The 16,743-nt window shown below is 41.4% G+C and overlaps 1 protein-coding gene across 1 annotated transcript in view; it reads right to left on the reverse strand.

Annotated features, from left to right (window-relative positions):
• The window catches only part of fbxw7 (F-box and WD repeat domain containing 7), a 179,033-nt gene that overhangs the window by 111,076 nt on the left and 51,214 nt on the right, over positions 1-16,743 (reverse strand). The window contains exon 3 of the mRNA XM_072669889.1: positions 9,402-10,229. Coding sequence (XP_072525990.1) covers positions 9,402-10,157 — 756 coding nt within the window. The 5' untranslated portion in view covers positions 10,158-10,229. The remainder of the gene's footprint in view (positions 1-9,401; positions 10,230-16,743) is intronic.

Raw genomic sequence — 16,743 nt, forward strand, 5'->3', positions numbered from 1 at the left:
ACACACGCACATTATATATATATATATATATATATATATATATATATATATATATATATATATATATATATATATATATATATATATATATATATAAAATACACAAAAACTCGAACCACAGCCGGATTCAGACAGACTGAATAAGCATCAGAGGCTCCGAGCAGAGAAAGCAGAGAAACCGTAACGCTGGAGGATTGTGTTGTGTCCTCAGAAAGGGCATATTTAATTAGATGCAGTTATAAAAAATTCAGCTCTGTTCCTGCTGCAGCTCAGCGCTCTGAAATCAGGAACATGGAATCAGACAAACCAACATACAGACAGTTGCACCTGCACTCACCTGAGCAACGTGGGTGGGTGTGTGTGCACTCTAAACAGAAAGGGTTCTACCTATGTATGAAAAAGCCTTGGTGCTGTTTTTAAAGGCTTGTTAAAAGAATCATCTTCAAGAGGTTTTATGAAGTTTATGAAGAGCCAAGCAAAGAACCATTTCAACCAACAAGTAAAGGTTAAAAAGTGCTTCAAACAGTGCTTTATAATGCGCCATAATGTTCATATGACCCACACGGTCATCCTGAAAGATTGTAATACAATACAGGAAGTGTAGGGGGCAATACTGCTTCATTTAAAAGTACAGTAATTCTCCAATCTGCATTACTCTGCATGTAGAGGAGAATATGATTTCTATTGTTTGTCAAATAGTCAGTATTACCACCGGTGCACTGCCAAGTAGCTACTGAAGAAAAAGAACCCAGTGATCAAATCAAAACTAATAGCTCAGCTTTCACAAAAATCTATTCCACTTGATAATCTACAGTAATCCAGATGAATCAACAAAACCACTGAGTGAAATTTGTCGTCAGGTTGACAGAGGGAAACGCCAAGCTAACCTGCTGCACCGCTCCAGAACTGGAGAGAATGGGGCTTCCAACACTAATCAAAAAGTTCTCTGGAGGACATCTGGGTGATCAAATATACAAGCGTTTTTTTGTTTTTGTTTTGTTTTGGTTTTTTAAGTAGCTTGCTTTAAATATCCTGCATAAATCAAACTTTACTCGTCCATCACACAGACTGGAGTACATCATAATCAAATTTACATCACTAGAGCCTTAAGCACATTTTGAATGCTTTCTGATGAATTTTCAATGCCTCCGTCTGTCAGACAGCTAATTACCAGCGCCGTAGATGAAGAGCGGCAGGGAGAAATATACATTTCCACTCTACAGGGTCGGTGATGTACGGGTTTAACCGCACCAAAACAGCTATTCCCCAAACAAAACATTTCGCAAACACAGAACCACAGAGAAATAAGCACTCTTCCAAAGGAAACGAGATTTTAAAAACCCTTCTGATTAGTCATAGTTAATTAGAAAAAGGAGACCGGCACTTTAGAGATGTTCGGGATGCTGCATCCTTTGGGCATTACCCCATTTAATTGGATGTAAATTTTTTAGCGTGTTTGTTCCAGTTGTTTATAAGAAATACACCAGCATTTTTCAACCTAATCGCTATCTGCTGCAGCTGTAGTGTATGGTCCATTAGCACAGGCAATCGTTTTTACAGTAATATTAACCAAACTAGAAGTGTCAGCTTTAAGTTGACATCACAGAAGTTAAGCCTTGATCTATATATTTATTTAATTTACTGATCAAGAGGCAATGGAGATTCCTGACAAAAGCCCCAGATGAGAAGCACATGGGCACTTGCTCAGAGCTGGCTCGATCACCATTTGTAAACTGTTTCAAGATGCAATCTAGCAGGTTGAGTATCTGGACCAAATCCAGTAGCGTAAAAAGGGGTGCAACCAGGTTGTGACTGGCAGCAAATGCAATAAGGAGAGACAATGAGAAAGACATGAGGTGAGGGGAAACCCAAGAAATGGAGGAAACCTTGGTTGGACTGGCAGGACTTTTTGTTGTGAAGCTGTACCCAAACCACAAAATAACCACAAGCTGAGAAAAAAAAAGAGGTGGGAAGAAACTGCCAGGTCTCTTCAACAATCCACTCTATTAATTAATCAATTATAATAATTAAATTAATTCATCCAAAAACAACCCACACTGTCATGGATGTAATATTTCCCTAGGTCAAATATTAATTCTACATAGGTCAGTGTGGCCCAGATAAGAGTTCTGTAGTAGCAAATTCTTCAGCTCCCATCATGCCTGCCTCCAACAAACGAAGCCCTCCAACCACCACAAGGCCCACAATTTCTAAACCCTTCAGAGGAAAAGCCCAGTCATTTGAGCATCTCCAGCATAAGCCCCTCCACTACACTCTGATGGGCTTTGTTCACAGTCACTGGCATCAGTGAGAGGAAAATGAGACGGGAAGAGAGTGAGGGCCTTTTACATTTCCATATGCTGATCCCACTCATTTATACTGTACTGAGTATGTTTCGAGTCAGTGGCTTTTCTGCTCAGTTACATGTGGACATTTTAATGCATTATACCAGAACATCCCTTAAAGATGTAGCAGATATGACCTAGGTTAAAATCAGCCCGAGTATTCCTTTAAAACCCGTCCTCTCCCTCGTTCCAGTCTCAGAAACTTTCCTGTTCTCCGATTGGACGAGATAGAAGTGCGCTCGCCTCCCCAGGCTGACTGAGAAACCCTTTCATCTTTGCTTGCGAACCCGTGGGAAGACGCCTCTTTGCTTACTTCTCAAATGTTCATCACTTTTTTTTTTTTTTTTTGGAGCTCCATGCCATGCTGCTCGTAATAACCAGGAGAGAGTGGAAAAAAGTATAATAATCTGTGACTCTCAGGTGCACCAAATCACACACCAACGTTTGAATCAACACTGACAAACACATTCCACCACAAAATAAACCCTGCGACTTCCAGCTCTGCGTGGGGCACAGCACAGTAAACAAACTGAGAACCAAACCTATTCGTCCTCCATTACAGGCAGGTCTGAGGTGTAAATTACTGATGTCACAGCTATCCGATTCAAGGTCAACTGGGGATGTCCCAATACAGTTAAAAAAAAAAATTTAACCCCTAATCCGAGTCTCTTAAATGCTAACTATCAGCCGATACTGATCCGATCTTCGCATTTCTGTAAATGCAGCCCACAATGTAGGTGAGCTGCTGGTAAAACAGAAGTAAAATCACTATTTTTAGTACCAATTTCTGAACCGTCTAAATACTAAATTACATTACCATTTGCCTCCTCGGTACTAAACGCACTGTTCAGAGCTGGTTTAGAACCAAAGAAAGGAGCTTGGTTCTGTCGCTGGTAGAGCAGAGATTTCCACCAAAGTGTGGTTTCTCACCAGGCGGAATTCAGGAGTAAAGGCGGGATAGGAGGAACGTTAGATCTTCCCAAATGGATCTAATGGGATAATATATATATAAATATATATATATATATATATATATATATATATATATATATATATATATATATATATATATATATATATATATATCGCACTCTTTACCTGCTGCTCTCATCTCTGAGCAAAGTTTCTCTTCACCAAACTTTCCGCTCCACCTTAAATAATGGAGCAGTTACGCTCGGCTGTTGAAATGAACTCAATGGAACTGCGGCATAATTTGGAATGCAGAGTTCCCCTAAGATGATGACTTAAGCTTTTGTTTTGGCTGCTAACTGTTAACATTGCCACATTTACCAGTCCAAATAAAGCCCTGTTTAGTGTCTCACCAGAATAAGGTCTCAGATTAACTCTGTCTGGGGCAGCTTTCCAAAAAATGACCAGTTTGGAAGTGGATCAGAACCTTAAAATAGATACCCGATCCATTAAAAATGTGAAAAAAGTCACTGGATCAGATTGGAACATCCCTAAAGTCAAAGCACGAGACTGGAGTTTCTAATAATGTGGCCAGTAAGTCAAAGCACAAGGTAGGGGGTTCTGAGCAAGTGAAGGTAAAAATAGGCTGTTTAAGAAAAAGGCCAGTGAGGGGAAGGAGAAATACGGGGTAGGCCATCTGTTACTGCACAATTTGTCAGCCCCTCTCTTAGGGCTGGGCAATATGGTCAAAACAATACATCACAATATTTAAAGACTTTTTTTGCATTTTACATTCATCACAATACATGTAATCAAGTAAACAAGTCTAATTACACTGTTCGTAATGAAACCTGCACCTGATTAGTGTTTATTAAGCACTAACAACATTCTCAATATGCTTAGAAAAGCATAGTATCATAAAATCTCACAATACGATAAAATATCGTCACATTGGCCAGCTCTACCCTTAAGCCTAAGCCATACACATGGGTTCAAAAGCAAAGTCAAAAGTCCAAAATTTGTTTACACAAGTAAACACAGCTGACTACCAGCTGTTTCAATCCTTTATCAACTCATTCACATAAATGATCAAATTTCAAAATGACCCTTAGCGTGAACTCCAGTCACCTCTAGCACAACCTAAACCAGTCCAAACTGATTCATCTCACACACATCAGATCAGCTACTCTCCACAGTCACTCACCAGTAACAGAGCCACTTTCTTCATGGTGCGATTCCCCATAGCTGCTCATATAGACGCCACTCGCACAGGGGAAGAGGGAGGGAAGGAGGGAGAGTAAGTGTAAAGGGCAAAAAATAATAAAAATAGAGAGAGAAAAGGAAGCTAGTGGGCGAGTGTGGTTCGTCCGCTGTGTGGCGATGCTGAAGGCAAATCAGTTCCGTCTTGCCTGCACACACACAGACGAGTGTGAGCTCACGCTTTCTGTCCCTCTCTCACTCCTGTCATGTGTTTCTCCCTCTCTGTGTCTCCCTCGTTCACAGTCACTCCCTTTCCCTGAGGTTCACGAGATTTCCCACCATGGAGGGGGAGAAACAGAGACACCATTTACAGACCCTTGGGGAGACGCTCACAGTGACGAGCATCTGTTAGCTGTGTTAGAGAGAGAGATAGCGTGTGTGTGTGTGTGTGCGCGTGTGTGTGTGTGAGCTCAGCAGGAACCCTGAAAGGGCACCTGTGAGTGAAGATTACTACTTTAGGTCAAATTGTCATTAGGGGGCAATAAAGCAAGAACACTTTTGCCTTCTGAACAGAGACACAGCCCTTTCTATTGTTTTCTTTTGTTGAGGCTGAGAAACCCTGCATAGCCTGAAGGTGGGTGATATGATCAAGGCGCTATAGTGAGCATTTCTGTTACGATACTCATGTCTAAATGTCTAACGTTCCTAAGTTCAGCCATGTAACTCCTCTGCTGCATTCTCTCTTCACCGGCTTCCTGTAGCTGCTGCCCGCATCAGATTTAAAACCCTGCCACTGGCCTACAAAGCCAAGAACGGACCAGCCCCTCCAGACTTGATGGCAATGGTCATAAACTGATCAGTACCAAGAGCCCTTCAAGCATGGCTTGGCTTGACCCACCATTCTTTAGGACCCCCCCCCGCCCTGCCACCGAAGTGGTGGAACGAACTTCCCCTGGGAGTCCAACGGCAGTGTCACTCGCTGTCTTCAAAATCGCAGACTGAAGACCCACATCTTCCAAGAGTACTTGGGGGAAGTGTAGTGTCGAGTAATATGGCCTCCATACTGACTTTTGTATTTAGCAGTATCTAAGCTTAAGTACCTTCCTAGTTCATCCTTCCTAGATCCTAGTTCATACAAACTAGCTAAGGGGATTTTCTGAGCATATTTGGACAAAATCAGAATGCTTGTAAACATACTCACAGAACGTCCAGAGGATATTCCACAAATCACAATTTCTCACTTTAACCAGATAACATTCACACTTCGAGCATTTAGCAGACAATCCTATCCAGAGAGTGCTTCACTGTAAATACCCTCAGCTAGTTTGAATAGACGAAATATTCAAGAAACCTCTAAGCTTAGACACTACTAAACATAATCCAAGAAGGAGGCCATAATATTCACTTAAGTATTCTCGGAAGAGGAGGGTCTTCAGTCTGTGTTTGAAGACAGCAAGCGACTCTGCTGTTCGGACACCCAGGGGAAGTTCATTCCACTACTTTGGTGCCAGGACAGAAAAAAGGCCTTGACGCTTGTCTTCCGTAGATTTTAAGGGATTGCGGGTCAAGCTGAAGAACATGCATAAGAAAAACTCAATCTAGGAAATCTTGATTGTCTTAGGCCAGTGGCTCAAAAGTCTTTTAATATATATATATATATTTCCATCTTTATAGAGGAGCCTCGAGACAAGAACTGCTGTACAAGGTGCATACACTAAATGTCCGTATGTCTGTGGCGACCCATCTAATGACTACATTCAGCTACTTTCAGTTGCACCCACTGTGGACACAGATGCGCACTGTACACACAGCTCATCTAGTCCCTGTAAAGAAGTACTGCAGATAGTGTACGAAAACATCCACATGAACCTAAGTGCACAGTTACTCCAGGCATAGGCTAGAGGGGAATAAAGCCCCCCAGCACTGACCTGTGGAGGAGGGGAAATGTGTTATCGAGAATGATTGTGTTCCATCCAGTATATTTGGGATGAGGTGTGGTGGTAACCTAAATGCAATCAAATCCTCACAGCAATACACCAAAATCTAGTGGAAAGCCTCCTATGGACAGCAGACACAGTTACTCCAACGAAAGCAAGATAAATTCTTGTTTATATTTTTGATTTCAGGAAAAACAATGAAGCAGATGTCTCAGTACTTTTGTCAAGTTTTAGTCAATGGAGATGCATAACTAAACCCTACCCATCAAATAGTAAATTAGAACACTGCTAATTTTACACACCGTCCTGCTGTTTACCTCATCTTGTTTACAAACAATAATAATTTCTATTCTCCAATTTGAACATTTTTGTATCGTTATATGTGTATGACATGTTATTCACTCCTAAAGCGCACCAACTGGTGCAGACTGCGCACACAGTCAAAAACCACACAAGCAAGTCCTATTACGAGATTACAAAACAACTCCACACAGCTCGACAATTTAGGCACGCAGTTAGCACCAGGTATATCGGCAGGTTAAAAGATTCCATTGACTAGTAGCTACAAAAAGAAGCAAAGTCCATCAACACATGCCGGTCACGCACGAGCATGCAAAGAAAAATTACAGTTCACTAAGAGGTCAGAATGAGCTTTTAGAAATTTTGAATTTTCTAAGATACCACCACTATAAATTGACATAGAGGACGTGCATATCCAAGGACAAAGATTTCAGCAATGTGGAGCGGCTGAGCCAGAAAAGAGGGCTGTTCAGAGAGGCAAGCCAAGAGCCGCACAGTACTACAAATCCACAAGTAGTTCAGCCATGATGGGACTGGCTATATAAAAAGTGTGCATAACAAACATTTTAGAAAATAAATTCAGCAAGAGCCGCTCATGCCTTGAGCAGTGGTGGCTCAGCAGTTAGAGCTCCGGGCTACTGACAACAGGGTTGTGGGTTTGATACCCGGGCGCGGCAAGCTGGCACTGTTGGGCCCTTGAGCAAGGCCCTTCACCCTCTTTCCTCCCCGGGTGCTGAAGATGGCTGCCCACCGCTCTGGGGGTGTGTGTGTGTGTGTGTGTGTGTGTGTGTGTGTGTGTGTGTGTGTGTGTGTGTGTGGTGTTCGTTCACCATGCAGAAATGCAGAGGACACATTTCTCTGTACATAGCACAGTGACAAATACTTAAAACCTAACCATAACTTCCCAGGACAGCAAGAGTCGTACAGGACGTCTGACAACAGTGACAAATATAGACAGTATGAAATTATTATATATATTATTATTATTTTTCATGTACACTTGCTCCACTACAGTCTGTGATGTTTTTAATATTGTCAATTTAATTAAATAAGTATCAATATTTTGGCACACAGACCAAATGCACTGGTTATGGTTTTACAACGACATTCAATAACCACTTAATTCTTATTCATCTCTCAGTTAAACAGAAATAAAATGTTTGTGATTAAATATGCAGTCTATACACACACACACACACACACACACACACACACACACACACACACACACACTAGTAATAACATTAAATCCTAACTTGTGTAGATTCCCCTCATGCTGCCAAAACTGCCCTGATAAATCAAGGCATGGACTCCACAAGACTTCAGAAGGTATTCTGTGGTATCTGGCACCAAGATGTTAGCAGCAGATCCTTTAAGTACTTTAACTTGGAAGAACCATTGATAAAATCAGTGAGCCTCTGGTACCCATGACCCAGTTAGATCTTTCTTGGAGCCCTTTAGGATAGGTACTGACCACTGCAAACCAGGATCAGCTCGCAAGACCTGCTGTTTTGGACACAGCCTGACCTTGTCGCCTAGCCATCACAATTTGGCTGTTGTCAAAGTCGATTAGATTCCTGCTGCCAACACCTCAACTTTCAACAAAGATAAATCAGAGTTATTTACCATGAATATATATTTTAACACCACTCTACACATCCATATATGACCTTTTCTGGCAGAACACAGTAACAAATCCTTAAACCTACACTACTCCAAAAACCCAAACCACTGTATCCATACCGACAACATTCACACTTGCACTAGCGGCTAGACCTGACACTGCCAAGTGTCAGTATGAACAGCAGAGGGAGACACACACCACACCAAGCTAGAAGCACTGAAAACAGACTCTCTGAAAGGGTTTTTAATCCACATGGATGAGGCGAAACTTTAAGATAATTTCTCAGACCAGCAGAAACAGCACTGAACACACCAAATGCACTTCTATTGACTTTCAATGAACCAACAGAATCTCTTAAACAACTTAGAGTCTCTTTACTGAAATGAAAACTTTCAATAAAATGTTATGCACTGGTAGAAACTAAGATCCTAAGTGTGTCATTACTGTCAGAAGGGATTTTCTTTAATAATGTTTTTAATGACATTTGAAATAAATTATATTAAGATAAACTCGTCAACGAAGAATCTTTCAAAATTGTTCTAGGTTTTTGACCATATTTTATAAAATAAGATTATTAAGTAGCGAAATCTTCACCTCCTTCAAATTAGGACCAGTGGTAGCTTTTTGTCTTGTTAAGGTTCTTGTTAAAGCAATAACTGAATGCCAATAATAGCAAGATGACATTACTGCACAGTGCAATAAACTAGAATATGGCATTGCATTAAACAGAACATCCATCACTTTAGAGTACCGTTAACGTCAGTCCAAAACCTTTAAAGCATCTTATGTCAAACTGCTCACAAAAGCTGAAGCAGTCTATTAAAAACACACCATTCAAGGCTTCTGCATGTAATATGAAGCACTGCTTGGTAAAAGGCGTCAAATAAAACAACCAAGAATGTATGTGTCCTGAGATTTTCTGGGATAAAGGCAAGAAGGAGTATAAACACTCAAACAGAGCTTTATAAACAGATCACTGTTTGTGTTATAAGGTCCCTATGTGCATGGTGTTCAAGTGCCAGCAAATTTCCACATCGGTCGGGCCGTACGCCACCATAGAGTGATATTAGCAAACAACTGGCTTACCTGAGGATGTGTCTGATGAGATAAGGATGAGCTTTGGTTCCGTCGTCCTGAGGGGTGGTCCGTGTTATCATTAGGGTCCGACACACTGGTCCTAAGAGAAGGAGAGTGGAGGCCTTCCTCTCCTTCTTCGTCCTCCTCTCCTTCCTCGTCTTCCCTTCCGCTGTCCTCCGACCGCTCGAACTCGTCACTCTCCTGGTCCATCTCTTCCTCCACCTCTCTTTCGCCTTCCTCCTCTTCCTCGGGCCGGCCGTTATCTTCCTCGGACTGAAGACCAACTCCTACCTGTTCCTCACCGCCACTGTTATTGTTCTCCTCCTCTTCCTCCTCCTCCTCATCTTGTCTCCTTCGCCTATTTCTTCTCTGCCTCTGCTCTTGCTCCCACATCCACTGGGCCCCTTTTTCTCCTCCGTTCACCTCCTCCCTTCTCCTTCCCCCCTCTTCCTCTCGCTCATTCTCGCCCGAGGACTGGTTCCTCCTGGAAGGCCACGGATCCTCCACCTCTTCTCCATCCTCTCCCCCTTCCAACTCTGCGGGGTGTTCCCTCTCCTCCTCTTCCTCATCATCTTCCTCCTCTTCCTCCTCATCATCTTCCCCCCCTCGTTCTCTCCTTCTCCGTGGCCGTGGTTCCCGAGGTTGGTGGCCCTCCAGGTTGACGTGGTGCGGGTGTGGATTAGGCTGGGCCGGAGGCCGCTGCTGCTCCTGCTGCTGCTGCGCCGCCCTGCTGCCGCTGCCCCCCGACAGCAGTTCCTGGTTCATCTCCAAAAGCCAGCTTGCTACCTCCTGGACCTTCGCTAGGCTGTCTGAGGAGGACAAGGCCTTCCCAACATTCTGTAAAAAGAGGAGAAAAGACCCTATTTTAAACTTTATTTCAGGGAGAAAAAACTAATATTGCAGTAACTTTGAGACCCTAATGTTTGTGAATAAATAAATAAATAAATAAATACAAACATATATTGCAGCTCAGGCAAGTCAGGTCTAAATGTCTAATGGACAAGGGGAGTGCATAGAAAAATTCCATATCTAATTACTCCATCCTGATGGCGTTGTCAGCCAATAAGCATGCTCATTTCACAACCAAGACCGCTGATTAGCTGATAACATGCATGTGGAACGATAACACCTGTACTCCTATTGGTCTAAATAGTCTACAGTTTGTTAATATTTCAGGTCATCATTTCGAAAACGTTTGCGGGAAGCATACCCAGAGATTTAGACTTGATACAGTGGTGTATTGATTTCATACACTAAGATACTAAGATAAAACTGCTAGCAGTGCTCTAATCCCATTTATGTATATTAGAGCATCAATCCAAGCTAACACACTATCCACAGACCAGTGACGCAGTATGCTGTATTGTTCCATTCCTATTTCTAGATGAATGCATATATGTATGTATGTTAACATTATATACAAGAATGGCAGCAGTATTACACATAATATTTAGAACATGTACAAAAACTAGAACTAAAAGTAACCGAGAGAAAGAGGAAAGAAACACTGGAAGGTGAGAGAGTGGAAGAACGAATAAAGAAAACACAGGAGCAAAAGAGCAACTCTGAGCAACGAGAGAAAAACGGTAATAAAATAGATGGAGGAATTAAAAGGTGAAGAGAGCAAGAGGAGAAAGAAGTGAAGGAAAAGGAAAGAGAGGGGTCAGGACAGAGAAGGACGCTGATAAGAGTGAGAGCAAGAGAGAATCCAGAAAAAGGAGACAAAGGAATGAAAGAGGAAGCAGAGAGGGAGAGCATAAGGGAGAGTGCGTGTGAGAGCAAGTGAGAGCGAGATTAGAGTTATCCGTCTCTTCCAGAGTGTGTACAGAAAGCAACTAATCTTTTATTCATGCCTCCCCAAATAAAACACTGGACATTAGCATTTATTCAGACAGAGTTGCAACACGAGTGACTTTCACACAATAAACCTCATTTGTGGCCGCGTTTGGTCGTGAAACAGCAGACAGCTCATGAATAACAGCTCTACAGATTCAGTAATATCACTGACTGCTTCTCTGGATACACTTAAAAATAGTGTCCATATCAGTAGAGTTTTCCATCCACGCTTCATTTTCTGAATGTCTATATATATATATATATATATATATATATATATATATATATATATATATATATATATATATACACACACACACACACACACACACACACATATATACACACATATATACACACACACACACTTTTTTGTTAATCATGGTTATATTATTTTAATCTAGCACAAACTTCAGTACAATCAAAACATTAGTTGTTAGATGAACCAATTAACCAATTAATATATATATAAATAATAATAATAATAATAATAATAATAATAATCTCTGTTCAGTCCTGTTAAAGAATTAAGTTAAAACTAACTGAATATCCAAAATACATTCCAAAAACCTAATTTTAATATAACGTACATCCAAAACAGCTTGTGTTTGTGATACAGAAAACTGCACTGAATTATAAAAAATGACATCAAAATCACATTACATTTTCAGGTGGTCTCAAAGTATGTGTGCATTTTAAATACTTCAACATACACTGTACAATTATTTAGTCAATGTAAACCACTTTTGGTAATCAGCCAGCAGGGGGAGGTATTGTATAAAACTTGAGCTGCACACTTCACTAAAGCTTCGTGGGAGCACAAGGGAGCGAGAGACTGACAGAACAACTGTGAAAGAGGCTGTGTGAGAATTTGCATGGACACAAGGGAATGTAAATATTAGCTGGTCATCATAAACCCCGCATACAGCAGATACGACAGTAACGCACACTCCCGACCAATTCTGACTCTGATGCAGAAGGGCGGCGTGGGGCAGGACACACTGTGTGCTGAGGCTTCTACAGCTGTATTAGATAATGAACCTGAAGAGACAAACTGATTAAGGTAATGGAGCTCTGCAGGAAAGACAGATGGGGCAGGCTAGCTATCTGTGTGTCAATATGATGGGTTAGTGGGGGGTGAAGTGAGTAACAAATAGACAGAAAAACATTGGCTAAGAATCAGGAGGAAACCAGATCTGGGCACACAGTAAAAAGTGGCAGTCCGGCCAAAAATACACCCTTAAAATGTTAGGGCTGGGCTGAGCCGATCAAGGCCTTTTTAATTGATTGAGTCTTGCTGGTTAAAGTTTCAATCCAGTTCTGATACGCAGTTTCGCTGCAGCAGAGCACCAATAACAGACGATTCTCAGCAGTAGTAAGAAGCCTTATTTTTTCAAAAGCTTCACTAGAGTTTGAGACATTATTTCAATGAGCATTTAGCAGTTAGCAGCCAACACAAGGAAGAAGTTGGCTTCTAATTCCAACTTTCCAATTCACTTTAAATAGTGCCCGAGTTACAATACGCATTTCAACAACAGAGCCTAACTGCTGCAACATTAATGGTGGAACAGAAAGTAAAAGGACAACTTCAGCTTAGCTCAGAGCCTCTTTGTAAACACGTGACGGCAAAAACAAAGGGCACAAGGGTTTCTTAAAGCATCAGTCCTAAACAGTTTAATTTCCATTGACCGCAGTAGTCTTCTAAGTATCGTAATAAAATAAATGGTATCTGTGCTACCCCAACATCCCTGCAAAACCCTTATATAGTCATTCCAAAAACAGAATGGTCTGGTAGGTTTTTGTGGCAGTTCAGTACTTACTTCACATGCACAGCCTCTAATTACCTAATTATGCATTTTAAATAATTGGTGGAACTGTTAATATTAAAAACCAATCTGAGGAGCTCGAGGAACTCACTTTTTTAATCTAGCCGCTGTCTTAACATTTGTGTCACAATGCTACGTTTCAAATTGACTTGAAATAAAAATAAAATAAAAAAAAACATTTACATTGACTTTTTCCCCCCAATCTACCATAAAGCTGCCATTTTGGAGATGCAAGTTTTTGTTTTTTTTTGCATGACCGCCAATTTGGATGTGCATTCTGTTGTAATACAGAACCAGATTCATTTTAGACTATTGATCGGAGTCATGTAGCTCACTTAACTCTCCAGAGTATGTCTTGTGTAATATCCAATATGACAGAGATCCGGTGTCGAACATCTTCACCTTGAGCAGTGTAAGAGAGTAATCTCACTTTAATTGAAAGCTTCGCCTCAGTAGATGATCATCTCATGCTACATTAGGCAACTTGTTCTATGCAGCTCACAACAATCATCAATAGGCTTAAATTACTCCGTACTAATGTGACCAGAGGGCTGCACTGCGGAGCATCGTCTCTGCATGGGAACGTTTGAGCAGTTTGCTTTGATCAGCCCGTTTCTGAAGCGTGGGGAGGACAAGGGGACAAATAGACCATTAGCAGTAACGAGCAGGCCAAAAAAGATACATTTTAAACAGTAGGTTACGAGAGAATAAGAGAAAGTGAGAAGAGCTGAAGTGAAACAAGGACTGTTGGACATCGATGCGGATGTGGACTATTCACAATGTTAAAAATCGATTTTTTTTAAATGTTAATTGATGAAGTAATGTTGCCGGAATGCAAAAGGCGGACCTCAGAAATGCAGAGCCGGACAGTCTGTGGCATGCACATCTGCACGGAAGCACTTTGGCTCTGGTTGGTAGCGACTACAAATGGGCCATCAAGCAAGTGATGTCAAAGCCTCCATCCAACTCTGAAAAGGGCAAAGTAAATGACAAACTATCAGCAGTTACAAGGCTATCAAGGCTACAAGGGAAGGTAAGTAGTATTACTATGTTTTTCCACTGCGGCCCCACTGCGGAACCTTCCTGTTGCCTTAAAATATTACTTCCACACGTTTCATTAAAAAAATATATTGAGAGTAATTATGGATCATCACAGATACTTCGCTTCAAGAGGCATTGTTTTAGTCACATCGCAGCCCTGAATCATGAGGTGCCTACAGATTTCCACTAGTACTCCACATGAAAGCAGCATGAACAAAAACACCACAAAGCTTAAGGCAACCACATTTTCTGTTTTGAATGTGGTCTTAGCTCAGATTTACTTACTACAACAAACTGTTGAGCTTCTGCTACAGATGAATAGTGTTCCATGTGATGTTTTGTTTTTTCAACTTATTCAAAATAAGAATATGATGAACTCTGGTTGTTGAATATGTTTTTGTGGTAAAGTGCCATTCTTACAAAGACAGGGAAACCTGTATATTAAAAAATAATAATAAATAAATAAAAACCCTCAATTCACTGTATCCAAACCGTCTAAAAATATTATACCGTAATTACATTTTTTGCCCATACCACTGACTACTAACATATTGCCACGGCGCAGCCTTAACTAGTAGTCAATTTTGTTTAATCAAAACTGATTCATTAAACAGATACAGCAGGTCATGAAAGCGACCATATGCAATGACAAAGTGTGAGCACTTCAGAAGCATATTTATAAAAAAAAAAAGACTGGATTTGAAGAAAAACTGTTTTTCATCAGGTTGAAAGACATGCACTATAAGCAGCAGCCAATACAAGCACGGCCTGAGACGACAGTTTTTAAAAAACATTTTGAAAATCAAGAGTCAAACTGACCACTAAGATGTTTGTTGAAGGACAGCTTGATCAACACGTGATGCTTTCCAAGTTATTTATGCCAAAAGAGATGGAAATTACTGAGCAGCACTGCCAGAGCAATTCTCCTCATTGAGATAAACGATTTTAGCACCTCTCGGGACTCCATTACGGCCTGCTGCTCACACTTGCTCAACTCAAACGCAGATTGTGACGAAATTGGGATCGAACGGTAAACACAAGACCTCAAACTAGACACAACAAACACACAATCAGTCCTTCAATCAAGCCACACTGGCCCATAGTTCACTCTTGCAGTAAAACTAAAGCACATGGCTGAACAAGGCAACCGACTGCAATAAACCGCTTCTCTAAAGTATTCCATGTCATGAGGGTGAATGTTAAGAAGGAGAATGAAGCATTGCTTTTAAAGTTTGGACTCTGGCTCGTTTCCCAGGGACCAGAGCCAGTCTAGAGTAGTCGGACAGACAGATAAGGAAGCCAGGCGCATCATTTCTTTACTTATTACCACGCCGCACACTTCAGCGACAGCCCATTTATCTCCATCTGCAGCAGCAAGGGAAACGTCAAAGCTTCCAAAATGCTTCTGGCATCGCAACTCTGCTGGAAACACCAAGGAGGAAACAGAGCGGAGGGGATATAGGAGGCGGGATTGCTGGTGAGAGAATGTCATTTCCTGCAAAGCTGACAGACCATCAACTCATCGAAGCATGCCTTTGTGAGAAACAGAGATGCGTACATGTACTCGACTACTCCGTTAACCTTTGGTGATGTCAATTTAACAGGATTGAAAAAGTGAAATGCCCATGTGTGTACACAAATGTAGCATTACTCTTCCGTACAATTAATCAGTTTCTCTGATAAAGTAACATGTTGGCACGTAGTTCGCTGAGGCGAAAACACCTCGCATAAATGATTAGTCCTTCTCAGCGTCCAGTGTCCCCTCATCTGAAGAGGCAGTCTCCCACTCCCATCTACAGAGGTCTATCCTGGCAATCATTAAATAAGAATAAAACAACATGTTTTCCGATTGTAGCCTCTTAACAGCAGTACTATCATCTGTTAAAGAATCCGTTCATAACCTTTTAAAGGCACTTGAACATTAAAATTAGTCAGTGTGCATTCCTAGCGACAAAGCACAAAACCACAAGGAATGTTCAGAAAGAACTCGATTTCCCACAACAGACCATGTAAGAGCAACTATTTTGGGCCCTGACATTGCAAAAAGCCTACATGGACACTTCCGGTGAATATTTGTCACTGTGCATTTGTCACTGGGCATAAGGCTAAAACATGACCTTGATGAACATTGAAGGTCAAGGAAGTTCACGAATGCTCTCTCTCCCTCCCTCTCCTCTGCCATGACCTTGTTGGTGGGTGGGGATGGCTCGACTGACATCAGCCCGGTCTCCTATTGCAAACCATCCCCAGGGACCTGCAGTCAAGTGCTGCAGGCACACCGGCGGAAGGCTATGAATAGCTGAATTCACCGCACCTCAGAGCGGAAAAACAAAGCTTTCCCGCAACCAGGCTCTAGCCCAGCGTGAATTATTGTGTTTGTTGTTATTGTTTTTGGACTCAATTGTGTTTGTTGACACCAGTGAATGAATGGGTTAGCATACACTACCTTGAACAAAAAGGAAATGACCAAAAAAAACTATTTTCTGCACTAAATATTCCCTCAGGCACAAACAGAGGAAGGCCTGTAGGTCTAATAATTAGCACAAAACATAAAAACTAAGCTGCAGCACAGATGTACTTTCTATTCCAGAGGTTTTCAATCCTGCTCCTGGAGGTTACTACCCTGAGCACTTTAAATTTATAAGATA

This window comes from Salminus brasiliensis, chromosome 24 (assembly GCF_030463535.1).
Source record: "Salminus brasiliensis chromosome 24, fSalBra1.hap2, whole genome shotgun sequence".
In the NCBI taxonomy this organism is placed as follows: Eukaryota; Metazoa; Chordata; class Actinopteri; order Characiformes; family Bryconidae; genus Salminus; species Salminus brasiliensis.